Consider the following 16721-nt stretch of genomic DNA (forward strand, 5'->3'; position numbering starts at 1 on the left):
GAGTACAATTTTAATAACTCTTTAGCAATGTTCTGCTTAAGGCTAAGGAAAACAAGTTTTTCAATTAGATCTTGTGATGATCTGACAGTTCTTTCCTGTAAGCTGTTATGGAAAACAGAGGAAAATATAAATTACCTCTTTTCAATGCCGCAGTTGAAAATAAGTGTTGTCATGCTGCTTGCTAGTAAGATCTTTTAAACTAGGACTGTGTTTTGTTTGTGCATAGCATTTAGTGTGATAGTTGGTTTTTATTAGAAATTGAAAATTTCCTAATTTCCTTCCCTACAAGCCAAAAATAGGCAATAATATCTGAGTTCCATATCTAAAAGCTATGCTGCTGTTCTTTGTACAAAATGTGTGTCAATGTGTCAGAAGAAGCTGCAGCAGTGGCGTGTATATCATGATTCAATTTATCTTATCGCCGAAGAATATCTCAGAAGCTTCCCTTGTGTATCTTTTCAGTTGTTCACTTTTGCTAAGATTTCTTCTGTATCTTCTCTCCTGTCTGCAAACTACTCATACTTTTGAGGAACGTAGAGCGGTATCGCAAAGAAAACTTTTTTAGGACAATTTTTTCCTTGTAAGACATGATATCTACGCTTAAATTGCCTTTTAACAGATAATTTTTGGACAAGCGGTTAGCAAAGAACTAGTTGTTTGTGAACTATTTACTACTTAGCTTTACGATAACTTTAAAAAAATTAATTTAGTGTACAAGAAATTGTTGTAATCCATAAGCACGCTGAAGGAGGGGGAAAAATGGCAGGCTGTAGAAATAATCCTAGTGATCCTTCCTTCTTACTCTTCTGTTTGCAGTTTTTCCTGTTCTCTAATTGCAGCTATTTAGATCTGCCTCCCTTCTTCATTTTGTTTTAGTTTCTATGTATTTAACTCACTGTCCTACAGTGCTGCTACGTTGCCAGTGCCAGGGTGAGCTGCTTCACAAACGGTATTACCAGGAGCTAGTCTTCTGCAAACCTTTCCTTATAAAACCAAAACTTTCCATCATATTTGGTTTTGCTGTCATTATTCTAATTAGAAATTAAGGGCATGCGGGTATTGCACACTGTATGTTTCGGCATATAAGTTTCACTCATACCTCAGTGAGATTTGCTGTAACCTAGAAAGCTTCTTAAAGCCTGTATCTTTAGGAGAGTGATTTTGAACTGATTAGTAATTTCAAAGAAGGGGAACAACAAAGCTGTTTTGTGAATTAAGAGATCATTTAAGTTATTATATAGTTGTAGATTTCAAAGTGTTTGACAAAACAAGTAAGGTTAAATATCTCAGTTTTCTGGCAGAGTTGCAGTAACTTCCTGTGATGAAAGCATATTCAGTTAGGACTCCTACAAAGCCTCCTGTTTTTAGTCTTGGACCAGGGCACCTTACCCCTTGGATCATATCACCTGTAACAAACTTCTTAATCAGTTTGTTCGGATTTATGTCGGGGGGGGGGGGGAGGGAAGGGGAGCTAGTGACTCTGTGTGTGTGTGGGATGGCCATGTTGAGGATGTGGATGTTGGAGGTTTTTGAACGAGTTTGCAGCGCTGGTTCATGGTCTCTTACAGCTCTAATCTAGAAATAAATCTCAATCCTGATCTGTTTCCATTCATGTTTAGGGTAGAGATTATTACTGCTGTGCATTTACTTGGAGAGCTGCCACTTCAGCAAAGCAATCCGAGTTGGAATGGTGCTTGTGAAAGTATCCTTTCCTGCGTGCTGTGAGCTGGGGTGAGACTCTGAGCGCACGTGGCGCCTGTATTACGAAAGGATCGTGAGGAGTTCAGGCAGCTGGTAACTTAGTCTCCGTCGCTCCTAGCGCGCCTTGCGGTAGCCTTGCCCTCAATTCTCTGGCCTTTAACAGGCTTTAGTGGGCTATTGCTGCATGGTTCGTTCTTCCTTTTGTCACGCGATTCTCTCCTTAATTACTGCATAGGAGAAAATCGGGTGTTTTCCGAGAGGAACCCAGCAACAGTTGTCTGAACAAGTTGTTTCCAACCTTCCCAAACCTCCTTGCGAGCAGCCAGCCGTTGCTATCCGTAAGCAGCAGGGAGCGCGCCGTGGGAAGGCGCTCGGCTGTACCGCGGCGGAGGGGCCGGGGCGGCTGCTGCCCCGCGGGGGCGCGGCCAGCGCGGGCCGGGCGGCCAGCGCGCTCTGTCCAAGGTGCTGAGCGGGCGGCGAGGGCGGCGCATCCGCGCGGGCCGCCGAGCTCCCGAGCGGGTCTCCTCGCCTCGCCCAGGCCGCCTGCCGCCTCCAGCTGCCGGGGAGCCGGCGTTTGGGTATGCAGCTCGCGTGCTCGTATTAGATACAGAAATCACGTGGAGTCCCTGGGGTTTGTGGTGGAGTCATTAAAAAGTTGATACAAATCAGAACTGGTGTAGGTGGAGATAAATGGCGGTAACTGCATCTCTGAAGGAGACTTTTGAAATACCTGCGTTCCAGTATGAGAGTATATTTAGTTGCATTAAGGAAAATGTGTTAGTTATTTGAATTTTATACATATACACTGCTTGTCTCTGTAGTGATTGCAGTGGAGGTGTAGGCTTTACAGAGTTTGATGATAGAAGATTGTTTATTCAAGTATATATCCAGAAGTAAAAACTTCCTCTCCTCTGTAATGCTGATGAAACGCTCCATCGCTATTTGATGGGCAAGAGATAGAAGGAGGTGTCTTTCAGTTGTTGCATTACTCCAGAAAATGCTTGTTTAATCAAATACATCTTTAAAATAGTATTTTTAGTTTATGGGGTTGTTTCGTGCCCCTCTCGTTCAGTTGTATTTACAGATGTTTCAAACGGTCACCTTAGTGAAACTTAGCAGCAGAAATGAAATAGGAAAATTTTACCTCTAAAAATGATCCTGAAATGGCAGAGGATTTTCTTTGCCAAATTTTCCCTAGAAAGATTTAAAAACTTACCTTTACGTTTGATGAAAAGCTTAATTTTCCTTTAAAAAACAGCAACGCTCAAAAAGTCTTAAACTATTGCCTTACAAATAAGTTATTAGAAACTGGTGTCTGTATAAAACTGTGAACTATCTAAAGTCATTTAAAAGTCATTCTTATTTAATGAGACTCTTTTATTAGATACTGCATATGGAGCCATCTATTTGAGGAACTTTACAATTAGGTGTGTACCAGTATAGCTGTTGTGTTCTGTTGTGCTAGAATAACATCAGTGGGTTTTGTTTTTCAGGAATAAGTCTTCAAAAAGTTCAGTGTCTCTTAAAGATTACCTGAAGAGAGAACTGTTAATACAGCTGACTAATTTTCATGGGTTTTTTTCTGTGTTAGCTGGAGATACAGATGATCCTCCAAGAATTACTCAAAATCCTGTCATTAATGGGAATGTAGCAATGGCTGATGGACATAACAACACTGAAGAAGACATGGAAGATGGTGAGTAAATATTTGATGAAAATGTATGGCTTACTGACTACTTTATTTTTATGGATTTGAGGACAAAATGGTCCATGTTTTATCTGGGTCCTCTGAATGGCAGTTCATTAAAGAATCCACCACTCTGTATTTATTACTAGATTTCCATATAGGAATCCTGTTAACATAGCTATGCAATAAGATTAGACATCTCAGAGTTTGGGATTTTTTCCTTTTATTATCTCTGGATACTCATTTAAAAATTACTGAAAATGATATTTGCCCACTGTTGTATTTTGTAATATACTCCTTTAAGTGTACCGCATCTGGTGTTTTGCTGAATAGTAATTTTTGTCAGTTATGCTATTCCTTCAGGAATTCAGGGTCCTTATTTGTCCCCCTATGTTGTCAGGTAGCAGCTGTGATTTTTAAAAGTTTTGTCTTTGTGTGGTAAGTCAGTGTTAACTATTCTGTTGAGGATCCCCCCCAAACTCTGAAGTCCTTCCTCCTGAGAATACGAGGGAAAAAGTGGGTATCGATGTCATGGTAATACAAAGGGACGGTGACAATGTTTTTTTTTTTTTAAATATTTTTCTTTTGATTTATTAAATAAAATTGGGTTGCACGTTTTTTTCCGTTATAGAGGATCAAATAATGTTTGAGTAGCTGTGTCTAGACTTATTTAAAGAAAGACAGTGAAGCTGTAATTAATTCAAGTCTGTATCATATTTAGTAAAGAAAATGTTAAATGATTATTTTTATGGAGAGTATATGAGGAAAGGAAAATTTTTATTTCTAAGAACTAAATAAAATTGAATTGGGAGAAGGGAGAGAAACTATAAGTGGGATTTGTTCCCCTCTAATTCTTCATCTCATGCTGTTTGGAGTGGATGGTAAGTGTTAGATTCAGGATTGGGCTCAATTTTAGGTAATTTGTGAGAAGCGTTCAGTGATTTTTGAGAAAGGCAAGGATATGAGGTCACAAAAGTGCTTTCTTTCCTGTATTCAGGGATCCTAATATTAGTCAGAATACTGATACGAAATGGGAGAATGTTCTAGTAAGAGAATGTGGCTTAAATACAGGTCAAATACATCTCATGGTTGAATTGTTTCTACGTTATTGACAAAGATAAAGAATTTTTCCTGAGATCAGATTCTCAGTAAAATAGATAAAAATGAAGTCTACTTAACTTAGATTTTTTTGGGGTGTTGACCTCATTCGGGGGCTTTGTTTGTTTGTTTGTTAGAAGAATTAGCCATGACTAAGACAGACTTTGATAGCTTAAATTTCTTTGTCGGGCCATGTTATTTGGAGGGTGGAATAGGAGATCACGTGTGTTGACACAGACTGGCAGATAGCTCTATTGAACTCCTCTTCTCTAACAGTACTCATAGATAGAGAAGCTGCTAGTATTATCTGCCAAAGGAAAATAAATAACGTTATTGGTCAGTTATTACAAAAGTACATCCAGAGGTTAGACTATATGTCCTTGTATAAATTGAGCGAAAGAGAGTTAAGCTGCAGAAGCAGCTGATTTAGTCCAAGCTTTATCAAGGATGTTAAGCAGTTTGATGAACCTTTTACTTCCTCTTCATTCAGAATAACTTTGACTCTTTAATCAAAGAGCTGCTATAAAACAGTTCTGGTTGTTTACCAAATATCTGAATCATCTCAGAGAGCATGATATCAGAGTGCTGCTGTAGGGAAAAGACATCTCTAAAGGTATTCAGCAAAAGGTTTGTGAAAGCTTTTTTTGTCTGTAGTGGTGCTCGTCTCTCGGGGGACTTTCAGTGTGGTCAAAAGCTTTGGTCTGCTCTGCTGTGGGACACCTTTAGTTTAGGAGTAGAACGTAATTATTAAACAACACTACTAGATCCTCATTATCATATCTGAATAAGGAGTGTCTGGCTACCCCTTGATGTTACGATACTTTTACATTGACACAGATAGTCTGTACTAGTGTTATTGAGCAACGCTGTAATTGCAAAAACATTCCCTAAGACTGCCTCGCATAAGTGGATGACGCTCTTCCAAGCCTTGTAAATAAGATCAATTACCTGATGTTGCATTATTTACACATCAGTGCAATTGCTCTCCCACTGTTTCTTGCTGTTCTGGTTTACAGCACGGTATACATCTGTAAAGGAGAACTCAAAAATTAACAAGATAAGAAAAAAAGTGAGAAGGCCTTGGCCTTTTCGCTAGAAATACTCTGTTTTCTATTGCTCTTACTCATAGCAAGCAGGGCCAATCTGAGTTGAAGAAGAATGCATGAAGCGAATTTAGATGCCTCATCAGCAAAAACCTTAACATAGTGGTTTTAATGGTTTTTGCAAAAGAGGTGAAAAGTAGGGTAAAAGGCTGATACTTGCAGCTGGTTCATAGAAGCACAACTTTCCGGTGAACTTCTGAGTTCCTTCAAGAAACTTCTGAAGCAGTTTTGTTGCTCTCCCTGCATAGCCAAAAAATGACTGATAAGGTGGGCAAATAAGAGCGCAGCTTTCATCGAAGTTGTGAAGCAACTATCTGTAGACATTGTGTTTTACACATAACAGAGGCAGCAGTAGGCCACCAACCAGACTTTGAGACAAGTGTATATTTTCACAAGCAGCTTGACTGTGTCCCGTTGCTGCTCTGTGACTTAGCAATTAAAAGGAACTGGCTGAAGGAATGCACTGCTTTTATGGAGAAGGACTCAGCCAAGTTTTATGAGATGGAATAACAGGTTCAGTATAGCCTATACTAAAACGAGGTGATGACAAAAATTAAATACATCCATATTCCAAATAGCAGATAGAATAAATTCCCTCAGAGCTTGAAGTTCAAACAAAATTTCCTAATAAACATAAACTCATAGTTTTTTTTTGTCGTCATCTATTTGAGGCCCAATTACACAGGCGAGGAGGATTTCTGAAACATCAGTTTTAGCCCTATGATAGCATTGCATGCTGTACTTGGACTGCCATTAAAACATTCAGAGAATATTCATCCAGTTTCTCCATTAATAATTCATATTCGGAATATTTTAAATAACCGCAGTTTATTTCAAAGGTAGCAACATTTACTAAAAGAAGGAAGAAATTTGCTTTTCTCAAAGTTATAAAAAACTTAAAGGTATGCTTCAGTTGTAAGATGGATCACTGTCTGTATTTGGATCTCAGATTGGAAGGATCTTTGTCATTTCAAGGTGCTAAGTATGACCTTCACCTCATCACTGAAGGAATTTTTGTGCTCATAGCAAGTATAATCAGTTATGTGTAATTCACCAAGCTTTTGTCAGCTGAGTTTGTTCTTTTAGCCATGTGTTTAGGATCACGTGTCATATTTGTAGTTCAAGGGTTTATAAAAGCCTTACTTTCCAGTCACTGTCAAATTATTCCACTGCCATTGCAGCTTTTTATTAGAAGGTGATGGACGTGTTTGTGATGGTGAAGAAAGTTTTTGTTTGCTTACTGAGATTATTCATCAGACTTACTTACTAAAATTTTGCTTTTTTAATGTAATTCTTGTTTTGATGGATTACACTTGCTAAAAATAAGAGCTTTTTGGAAGGAAAGGAGGAAGGAAGGTGGTTATTCCTGGAGGTGGTGTTTGTATTTTTAAAGAAACTCCTGTTTTAGGGTTGACCTTTGTTTTGAGGTTGAATTTTTGGAGTAGTTTCTAGTGATTGCTCCAGTGTTCAGCTGAAAAGAGTACTGTTCCCCTGTGAGTTCTGAGGATAGGCTTTCCTGAAGAGAAATCGAGAAAATACAGGGAAACGTTCTCTGAAGCATCTGCAGGTCTGCGTGGGCTGCCTTCTTCAGCCAGTAAAGTAGCAGCACTGCTCCGTCTTTGTACTGAAGTGCTCTGAAACCTGAATCAAAGCACACTTTTTCAGAAGCTTAGATTAAACCCCGAAGTACTGATCTTGATTGTGAATAGGGAGGCATTCTTGAGCCATTTTAAAATACAGCTAATGGAAGACTGATTTTTCAATTAATTCTGTTAAGTGTTTTTCTTTGATTCTGTCTGCAGAGAAGTTTGAAAGCACAGAACTCCTTTGGCTGCAGAGTATCTTACTCTTCTGGTCATCGAATACCAGCTGCCTATATTCCATCAACAGATAACATATTTAAAATGTCTACGGAAAAGCTCTTGAGTGGGTGATAGGCTACTGGTTAGCTGCACTTACATGTAGGGAAAAAATAACAGGAGAAATGGAATAATCCTTTGAACTTTTCCATTACTTGAGAAGCTGATGGCACAATTCAAGAATATTACGAGGCTCATAATTCCTCTCATCATTATTATCATTATGCCTCATTATTATGAGATACAGAGGAGAGAGAAGGCAAGTTCATTGGCTGGTGTCTGTTGTGTAGTATTACTTTTAGGAAATGATTAGGAAAGCTCAGGGCTGTCAGACTATACACAAGATCAATCGTATTTTCCAGCTCAAAATTGGAAGTAGGACAACAGCTTGAAAAGAAAACCGGTTAGCAAGGGCAAAGAGTGAAGTCTGTGGAAGCTCCTGCACAGTGTGAACAAAACTTTTTGCCTTTCTGTGCGAAGTGTTTACACTGCTGGATGCTTTTTATCAAAAATTTTTTTTTTTTTTTTTTTTTGTCATCTGAAAGCAACTAGGACTTGCCTGATCTTTAAAGAATCATTGAACCCTATCTTTGGTGTCATGAAAAGTGAGTGAAAGAAGACTTTGCATGTACAGCAAGAATACGTCGGTTGTATACTATACACCTTATCACATAATGTCATGATCAGATTTCTGGCTTGGTGTCACTGTACCTCAAATGCGTTTGGGTTTGGAAGTCACTGTACTGAGGGCATACATATATTCCATGAGTTTCTCCACTTCAGTTCTGCATCAGCTGTGAGTGTTGTGAGAATAGCGGTGTGACCATAAGGCTACGTGCCAGCCTGTATGCTCCTCTAATTTAGTTGCATCCAATAGCAAATCTTTCCGTGTTATGCAGGTGAGAAATTTAAACCACAAAAAAAGAAGGGAGTGTCTTGTACATGCTCTGTACTACTTTTCTGTCCCATAAAATTGTTCAGATAAGTTTTAAGTTATTTTTTTTCCGTATGCAGTATGAGGCATTTCACAATAAAAAGAATCTTCCTGAAGTTGTCATACTCTCCAGCATCCTGTTATAACCTCATACAACAGAAGCAGAAAAGCATTTCTGATATATGCAGAAGCATTTTGATATATGAAGAACTGTGGAGGTGGGAAGAAGACAAAATTAACTCTACAGTTTATCAAAAAAGCGGTATAAGCTGTGTCTTATTTAGCTTTGTATTTACACTAGTAAAAATCTCCAACTTTTTCACATACTAAGAGAATACAGGACCCAACTTTTGAATAACCAGTTAATGTGATTAAGGAGGAAAAAAAAAAAAGTTGATCTGTTTTGGACTCTAATAATATATGATTGCTTACTACGAAAGATACTCTTACAAGCAGCAAAATACATGGTGACTTAGTATCAGTGGACCACCTTAACAGATTACGAAATCCTTTGCATGTCTTTGTTCATGCAGATGAAAAATTTAAATTGATTTGAGAAGACACTGCGCAACAAGAAGAGTTAGTGGACAGTGGTTTATGTTGTAAAGCATTTGATGTTTCTGTCTTACTGTTCCTGCTGCTTTAGAAGAAACTTGAACGACAATTAATTTTAGTAATAAAAAATTATTTAATAAATTGTCATACAAAAGGAACGCATGTTGTCTTTTAGTACTCTCTTTTCCTAGACAGTGTTGCAGTGTGTTGTTGGTGGTGGTTTTTTTAATTGAAAATTTGGGCTTCAGTTGCTAAGGAGTTAAGCACCTTTCAAAAATTTTTTTTGATTGCTTCCAGTGTTGTCCTACTACATAAAACTGTTTTCTGCAGCGCATGTTGCATGGTTTTGAAAATTGCATTTTGAATTAAAGAACATCCTCTCTCTCTCTTTTTTTTTGTTTTTTTGTTTTGTTTTTTTGTTCCCCAAAATACTCTTTGCACGTATGTGTGTGTTTTACAGACACAAGTTGGCGGTCAGAAGCAACGTTTCAGTTTACAGTTGAACGCTTCAACAGGTTGAGTGAGTCAGTCCTCAGCCCTCCCTGCTTTGTACGGAATTTGCCATGGAAGATCATGGTGATGCCACGGCTTTACCCAGACAGACCACACCAAAAAAGTGTAGGATTCTTCCTTCAGTGCAATGCTGAATCTGATTCCACGTAAGACTCTCTTAATTAATACCCAGGACCCATTTGATACTAGTTAACCCATATTACAAGAGAGACAAATACATAACAAAATTATTTTGCCTAGCTTTCTTTAAGAAGGGAAAGAATTCCTGCAAGGTTTTGAGTCTCCTTTCCTCCCACCCTTCAAAAATCTCAAAACTTAAGAGTAATCTTCTCCTTAGTCTGGGTGACCTAGAAGTTTGCAGTAGAATTTGAGTATATTTCTCTTTGACTGCTGGGGTGAAGTGTTTGACTGACAGTTTTCTTGGCTTGGGAAAAGTTCTGGGCTTATTTCGTATTGAAGTGCTACTAGAGAGTCGAGAGCCACCTGAGCCGTAAATCCTGTCCTGTAAAGAGCATGAGCAGGTAATTGCTAGCAACAGAGGTAGAGAAGTAAAAGTAGTAATTGCCTCCTTAAATGGAATTTATCACTCATCAACCAAGATACAGCAAATGGACATGTGTATGTTCTCAAGATCCCTGTATGCAAAAGAAAATTAGCCATCTTTGACCACTTTTGTAAATGATATGGGATGCTAACAAGATAAATACAAGTTTCTGGGGAATTACTGGAGATTATCGAGCTGGGATGCAGATGTCTTACAGGTATCCTTTCCAGTAAGGTGACTTCATTCTTGCATGAAATCTCACACAACTTGCAGTTCCCTCTGAATGGTACTGAAAACATTGACAGTTGCTCTTCCCCATCCTTTTTGTACCCTAGAAGGTGAGCTCTCAGGGGCTGCAAAAGGAAAGGAGAAAGTCATACGTATATTATTCAGGCACAGGAGATGTGATTCACACACATGTAGTCACAGAAAAAAGAGAATATGATCCTTGAAAGTATCAAACGGGAGGCTATTGGTGGAGCTAAGTAGTAATGCCATTGTATGAGACAGCGACAAGATATTTGAATTGATATTCAGTCTGGTCATCTTGTGCAAGTGGGATGAATTTGAACAGGAATGATGATAAAGAAGTGCTACTGAGAAAATTAGAGGGTTTATACTGTGGAAGGAAGGTAGAAGAACCTCCTACTTTATTCAGCCTAAGGCTGAGTTAACACTCTCCTAAGACATCAAGAGCACTGCTTTCAGTTGGCCCACTGAATTGCCCATCTGCACTGAAGTGGGTAGAATTAGTAGCTCATCTTAGAGAACAGTTGACTTCTTAAACCTCTCACTCTGTTGCTTGTGATTGCCTGACAGTACTTTCTTAGCAACTCTGGTGCCCTAAGTGAATCTCTGTTACAATCTCACATTCATAATGTGTCTTCAGAAAGCCCCAGGAGTTCATACCCTCAACAATAATTAAGCAAACGTTAAAATCAAATAAAAATAAAAAAAAAGTACCGCCCTGGATGTGAAAATAATGTACCAAAAAGACTGTAATAAAAATATTCTAATGACTATAAAAAGCTGATTTTGAATGAGTTGAATGTTACTTTTGTATTTATAGGTCATGGTCTTGTCATGCACAAGCAGTTCTCAAGATAATAAACTACAAGGATGATGAAAAATCATTCAGTCGTCGTATTAGTCATTTGTTCTTTCATAAGGAAAATGACTGGGGCTTTTCCAACTTTATGGCCTGGAGTGTAAGTAATTGGATCAATATTAGTCCTTTAGTGGATAGGAGTAGTTTTGAACTTGCACTTTTAAATACTGAAACACTTGTAGAATAATAGTTTTTTTTTTTTTTAAAAGATGGTATTTTTATTTTTTTGTGTGATTGCTGAAGATTCTCCTTCCATTTCTTAGGAATTCCTGCACTTAATTATGGTAGATTGCTTTTGCTTATGTTGTGAATATTCCCTTGTTGTTATTTTTTGCATATCTGAATGCTTAACTTTTGTTTTCGCTGTGTCATAGCCATTTTGAAGCAACCTAGATTCTCCTGCATTTCCATGTGTTCTTTCTTTGTGTGCGCAGATACTTTAATGCATTAATAATACTCCTAAGACTTAAATCTTAAATCAAGACGGCTTTTTAAGTGTTTTTGATGGTTAGTCCCATAGTCTTTCATCTGTATGGAGCAGTGTCCTTCAAGTAGAAGCAGAACTTTTGATTGCTGACTTCATTATCCATAGAAAATTGAAATAGTATTGCAAAACCTTAAAAGCCAGGAGCAAGTTTCCTAGATTGAGACATTAAAAACAATTAAGTGCATTAAGCTGGAAAACAGATAAGTTGATGCCCTTCCATTTTTTTCTTTAGTTCTTTGCAAAGAAATCTATTGATCGCTCAGGCTCGGAAATTAAGTGTTGACTAATTGGATGCTTCACTACAATTCTGTTGTAAGATCCAGAAGTTTTGCAGTTTTCATGTTCCTGTGTCATTCCTGTTTTACAGGAAGTTACTGATCCTGAAAAAGGTTTTATAGAAGAAGACAAAGTTACTTTTGAAGTCTACGTTCAAGCAGATGCTCCGCATGGAGTGGCGTAAGTATCATCGCTCAAAAACAAGAATTGTGACTCTAATGTTAACCTCGCTTGGGCTTGTTTGAGTATTTTGCATTATTAACAATTATAGCTGTCTCAGACATAGCCACTTTGTCGCCTTCAATTGATGAATTATCACAAGGCAATATTTTCCATTAGTTGCACAGAGATCTTTTGTCGAGGTTATATTTCCATTTGCGTTTCTTAGTATAACTTTGTGGAACTCTGTAATCCTGTGGAAATTGGTTTGTGACCTCTGCAAATCTAGTCTCACAGTTTCTGATCTTAGAACTGATAAATGTTTCAGACGTGACCAGATGGCTCTGCTATCTACTTTGCCTTAGTTTACTGTTGTTTAAAAACTGCTTTATCTGAGTTGTTCTATTGCATGCCACTTAAGTTGGCTGCACTGAAATGCAGGCTTGCTGTTAAAAATTTAGCTCTGAGTTCTGGTACACTGTAATAATAAAGAGTTTTTCTGCCATATGAGCCTTTAGAACCAAGAATTTTTCAATTCTTGGTTTGTAGAAGCATTTAATTCCGAACAGTGGTGTTACTGGCACACAGTAGTGGAGAGTAATCTGTTATATGAACCTTAGGTAATAATGAAGAGTAGATTATTTCTAACAGCAATGCTACCTTAGAACAAATACTCTGTATTATAGATCTGACTTGTTTTTAAACACTATCTATCTTCTAGGTGGGATTCAAAGAAGCACACAGGATATGTTGGGTTAAAGAACCAGGGAGCAACTTGTTACATGAACAGTTTGTTACAGACTTTATTTTTCACAAATCAGCTACGAAAGGTAATTAATATATGAAAAAAATGATATTGCTAATCAAATGGCCAAAATACTATATTATATACAGAGCTGTTTTTTTTTTTTTTTTTTGCTTCCTTCCTCACCATAAAATAAAGTTGCGACTGAAATGATGTACATCTTGCATGCGGCAAAGTGGAGGAAGCTTCCTTTTACAGTTTGTTAAACATCGCCTTTTGTTCTTTTGTGAAAGTAGGCAGAGTACCTGGTGAGGATCTAACTTAAGAGGTGGTTTTTTTTAGGCTGTCTTCCTTGTTAATTTGCTATGAATTGTTGCAGGAAAAACGATACTGATTCTACTTGCAGATGAGAGAAGGAAGTAATTTTCTGTTCTTGAAATAAAGTCAATTGTAACTTTTCAGCCTATAAACAGCATAAAAAGTATCACCTGTGTAGTTAATTTATTCTGTCTTTTAATTTATATTATGCAGTTGAAATCTGGTTATTACAGCTGGTATCTTTATGATGAAAAGCATTGTAATTTTAGTGGCTTAAACAATTTAACTTTATATGTGCTTCATTTGCATATTTTATATTTACTGCAAATGTTATTTCTTTGCTGGAAGGAATTAAACTTATTATATGGGTTTAATAAATATCTCACTGAAAAACAGGATGGAATGTAGTAGGTAATATGTAATTTAAAAGTAGCGCAATAGCCTTGATGGGATTTAAAAAAAAAAAAAAAACTTGAAAAAATGGAGATTAGAAGTGGAAGAGGGGGGGATATACATGGGGAGGAAAAAAAAAGCTTATAGCCGTTTAGTTTACAGGAGTCTCCTACTGATCCTAATTCATGCTTCCACTCTTGTCATTACTGATTAAGCTTTTTCTCCAGAGTAAACAGGCTGAAATTTTTCTTTCTAATATACCTATTTCCCACTGTCTTATCACTATTATTTTTATCCCTGTGGCCTGCAAATTGTCCCTGTGGGATTTTTGTTTTTCTCTTTTTGCATTGTGCTGCTTACTCTGAAGCATTGCAAAAAATAGCACATCAAACTCCCATAGACCTGTAACTGAGATCTTACCAATGCCCTGTACGTGAAATAACAACCTGCCTTGTTTTACATATTGCACTTGTCTCTTTTTTGCAAGAGGTACAATTTACTCATTCAATTTATCATTCATTATGGTACCTGTTCTTCTTGCTCAGCACTCATAGTGGTTGTGCATTTTATGTTTTTGGACAACTTCATATCATTCTTGAAAGTAAAATGTGTTTTTATCTACATCTAATCCAGTTGAGTAGTGTTTTGTTTTGTTTTTTTTTTTCCTTCAAGAATGCTTTGTAGTCAGTAAATTGATACGTATTATGAAGTAATCTTGTTCTGTGAAGAAGAAATTCTTTTTGTGGTAGAGGTTTGTTTAAGCTAAACCCATCTTTTCAGGCACCCCCTTGCACCTCCCCTCCAATCCCCAAATATCAGTTCGTAGGGATGTTCATAATTTGGGTAATGACTCAGACAAAGCGTAATTTACTAGCTGTTAATTGCAGCTGCCTCTGTGAAAAGGATACCAGTCATCAATTGAAATGCCTAATTTTCTGCTTTTTCTTAAGGTTTTCAAAGCTATTATAAACAGAACAAGCTGTAGTACTTTTGGACAGTGTTAATACTCATTTGCCATTACTGCAGATCAGAAAGAATCAGTAGTAATCTGGTCTAAAACATTCTCCATTTCTACATTTTTGTTTCACTTAGAGCAAATATGTTCCTCGTATAACTGAGTTAGGTAGAACGTATGGTATCCTTGGTTTGAGTATCACCAATTCCATTATTTCTGTTGGTTCACCTTCCTCAGAAGAAATAGTTGGTTTTATTGCTGTTATTCAGAACTTTGTTAGCGGAGAAGCTGCTCTCAGGAGTAGAGCTGGGAAAGTGGTGAACAGTAGCCAAGGCAAGCATATACCAATGGAAAGTCAGACTCACTAAGGAAGCACGAATGAGGATTAATGGAGAGGTCTTTCCTTCTTTGCTCTGTTTCCAAAGAACAGTTGGGAGGTTCCTGGGCTTTTAAAACAAGACATCTCTTTATTAGCAGCTAGATGGTTTCAATGGTAGGGGATAAAACAAAGAGGAACTTTCTCTTCCAGCAGAGAGTACTGTTATGTGTCTGTTCGTTACTGGTAAATGCATGCTTAAATGCAGTCCACCGAGGCGAGGGACAGTGAGAGCTTCCCAAACAACGTCCAGATTATCTTGGACCACGTTACATGGGTCTGTATTACTCATTATGACCGCATTACTCATGTCTGTCATGAGCGCCTGCAGCCAGTTAGGATTTACGGCTTCATCCCATCAATTTTAAGACTCTCTCTTGAACAATTCCCTATGATTCATCAGAAAGTTGCAGCATGTTTATATAAATACATGTAAATATTGGTCCAATACACTTCCTTGAGATCTGACTCTCCTTACTCTATGTAATATACTTTACTTTACCTTAGAATTTCATACACAAATTTTTCTTCCCGTCTTTAAGTAGTCGTTTCTGGTTTAAGCAGCATTTTTAACCTAATTTGTAGCATTCTTTTACCATGTAAATCTCTGATTTTTTTTTTCCTCATTTCTTTGTGTCTGTTGCTTTTAGCCATTGCCTGTACATGTCGTTGTTGTTCTTTTTGTATTCATTTCCTGAGGGAACTTCTCAGGTGTTAAATTAGAGATTCTGCTTTTTTCAAATGGATCAAAATGCCTGATTTCTTGATCTCGGGGCCAAGTTTTCATATTTGGGATGGCAAGGAATAGAAATAGGGTTGGTAAAGGATCATATTCGAAAGGTTGTTTATTTTAAGTAGAGGAAATGCTTAAGCTTTGAGTTGTGCTTATATACACAAACAGAAGGAGGAAACAAAAGCTCTATGCTAAATGTTAGCCTGTAGTAACACATTTAGAACATCAGAAGAAATAAACTGGTGTTCATACTCAATGGCAGCTGGAATGCAGTCATTTTAAATAAATTTAAATGACTATTTTAATATGATTTGGAAGATACGGGAATGTAGCTAATTGTCCAGATGGTACATGAGGAAGCAAAATAAGAACTCAATGCAAAGGATCTGACTTTGTTTAATTATCAAGATACCTGAAGTCCCACTTACTGAGTTTGGAAGGAGATAGCTATAGTGGCAACCTCTGTGTTCAGTTTTAGCTTATTGTAGTGTCGTCTTGGTTTGTCACGAATAATTTTTAGCACCTAAAATTTATTACTTATACATCTTTACAAAAAATACTTTACGAAAATGTGCCAGCACTGATTATACAGGATTTTCTGTTAGCTTATTGGAATCATTTTGAAGTTATGCGCTCTGATACTAGGAAAAAATCTTTCGCAGGCATGATGGTCAAACTTTGGAATAGGTTGCCTGGGGAGGTTGTGGCATCTCTGTCCTTGGAGATGCTCAGAACTCAACTGGACGTGGCCGTGAGCAGCCTGACCCCCTCTCTGAGCGGGACCGGCAGACCGCCAGCGTTCTCTTCCAAACTAACTCACTGTAGGTGCTAAATTCTTGAAGCACTGCTTAGCCCATTGAAAAATGGCTGATGCAACTACATGAAAATATACTGAACTCTGGTCTCAAACAATCTAGGCTAGAACAGATCTAGCCTGTTTCATGCAGGTAGTTAGCCTAATGAATTGGCAAAATAATTACATGAAGGATTAGTGAAAGTCAATGGTTAAGTTTATTTTGAGCAACAAGTTTTGAAGATGTTTTCCCCCCTCCCCCCCCCCCCCCCAATTTGTGAAATTTGAAACAGCAGTTTAAGCAAATTTTGAAATTTTGAAGTCTGGAAAAGCAGAGTGAAGGAAGATTTGTTGGTTGGCATTAGACTCGGGCTGTTTTCTTAA

General features: G+C 37.6%; 1 protein-coding gene across 2 annotated transcripts in view; it reads left to right on the top strand.

Annotated features, from left to right (window-relative positions):
- The window catches only part of USP7 (ubiquitin specific peptidase 7), a 76712-nt gene that overhangs the window by 29738 nt on the left and 30253 nt on the right, over positions 1 to 16721 (top strand). For both annotated transcript variants that reach the window (XM_068908027.1, XM_068908026.1), the window contains 5 exons: positions 3293 to 3397; positions 9398 to 9596; positions 11064 to 11202; positions 11957 to 12045; positions 12746 to 12854. In XM_068908027.1, the coding sequence (XP_068764128.1) occupies positions 3293 to 3397; positions 9398 to 9596; positions 11064 to 11202; positions 11957 to 12045; positions 12746 to 12854 (641 nt within the window). The remainder of the gene's footprint in view (positions 1 to 3292; positions 3398 to 9397; positions 9597 to 11063; positions 11203 to 11956; positions 12046 to 12745; positions 12855 to 16721) is intronic.

Source organism: Struthio camelus, chromosome 15 (assembly GCF_040807025.1).
Source record: "Struthio camelus isolate bStrCam1 chromosome 15, bStrCam1.hap1, whole genome shotgun sequence".
Lineage (NCBI taxonomy): Eukaryota > Metazoa > Chordata > Aves > Struthioniformes > Struthionidae > Struthio > Struthio camelus.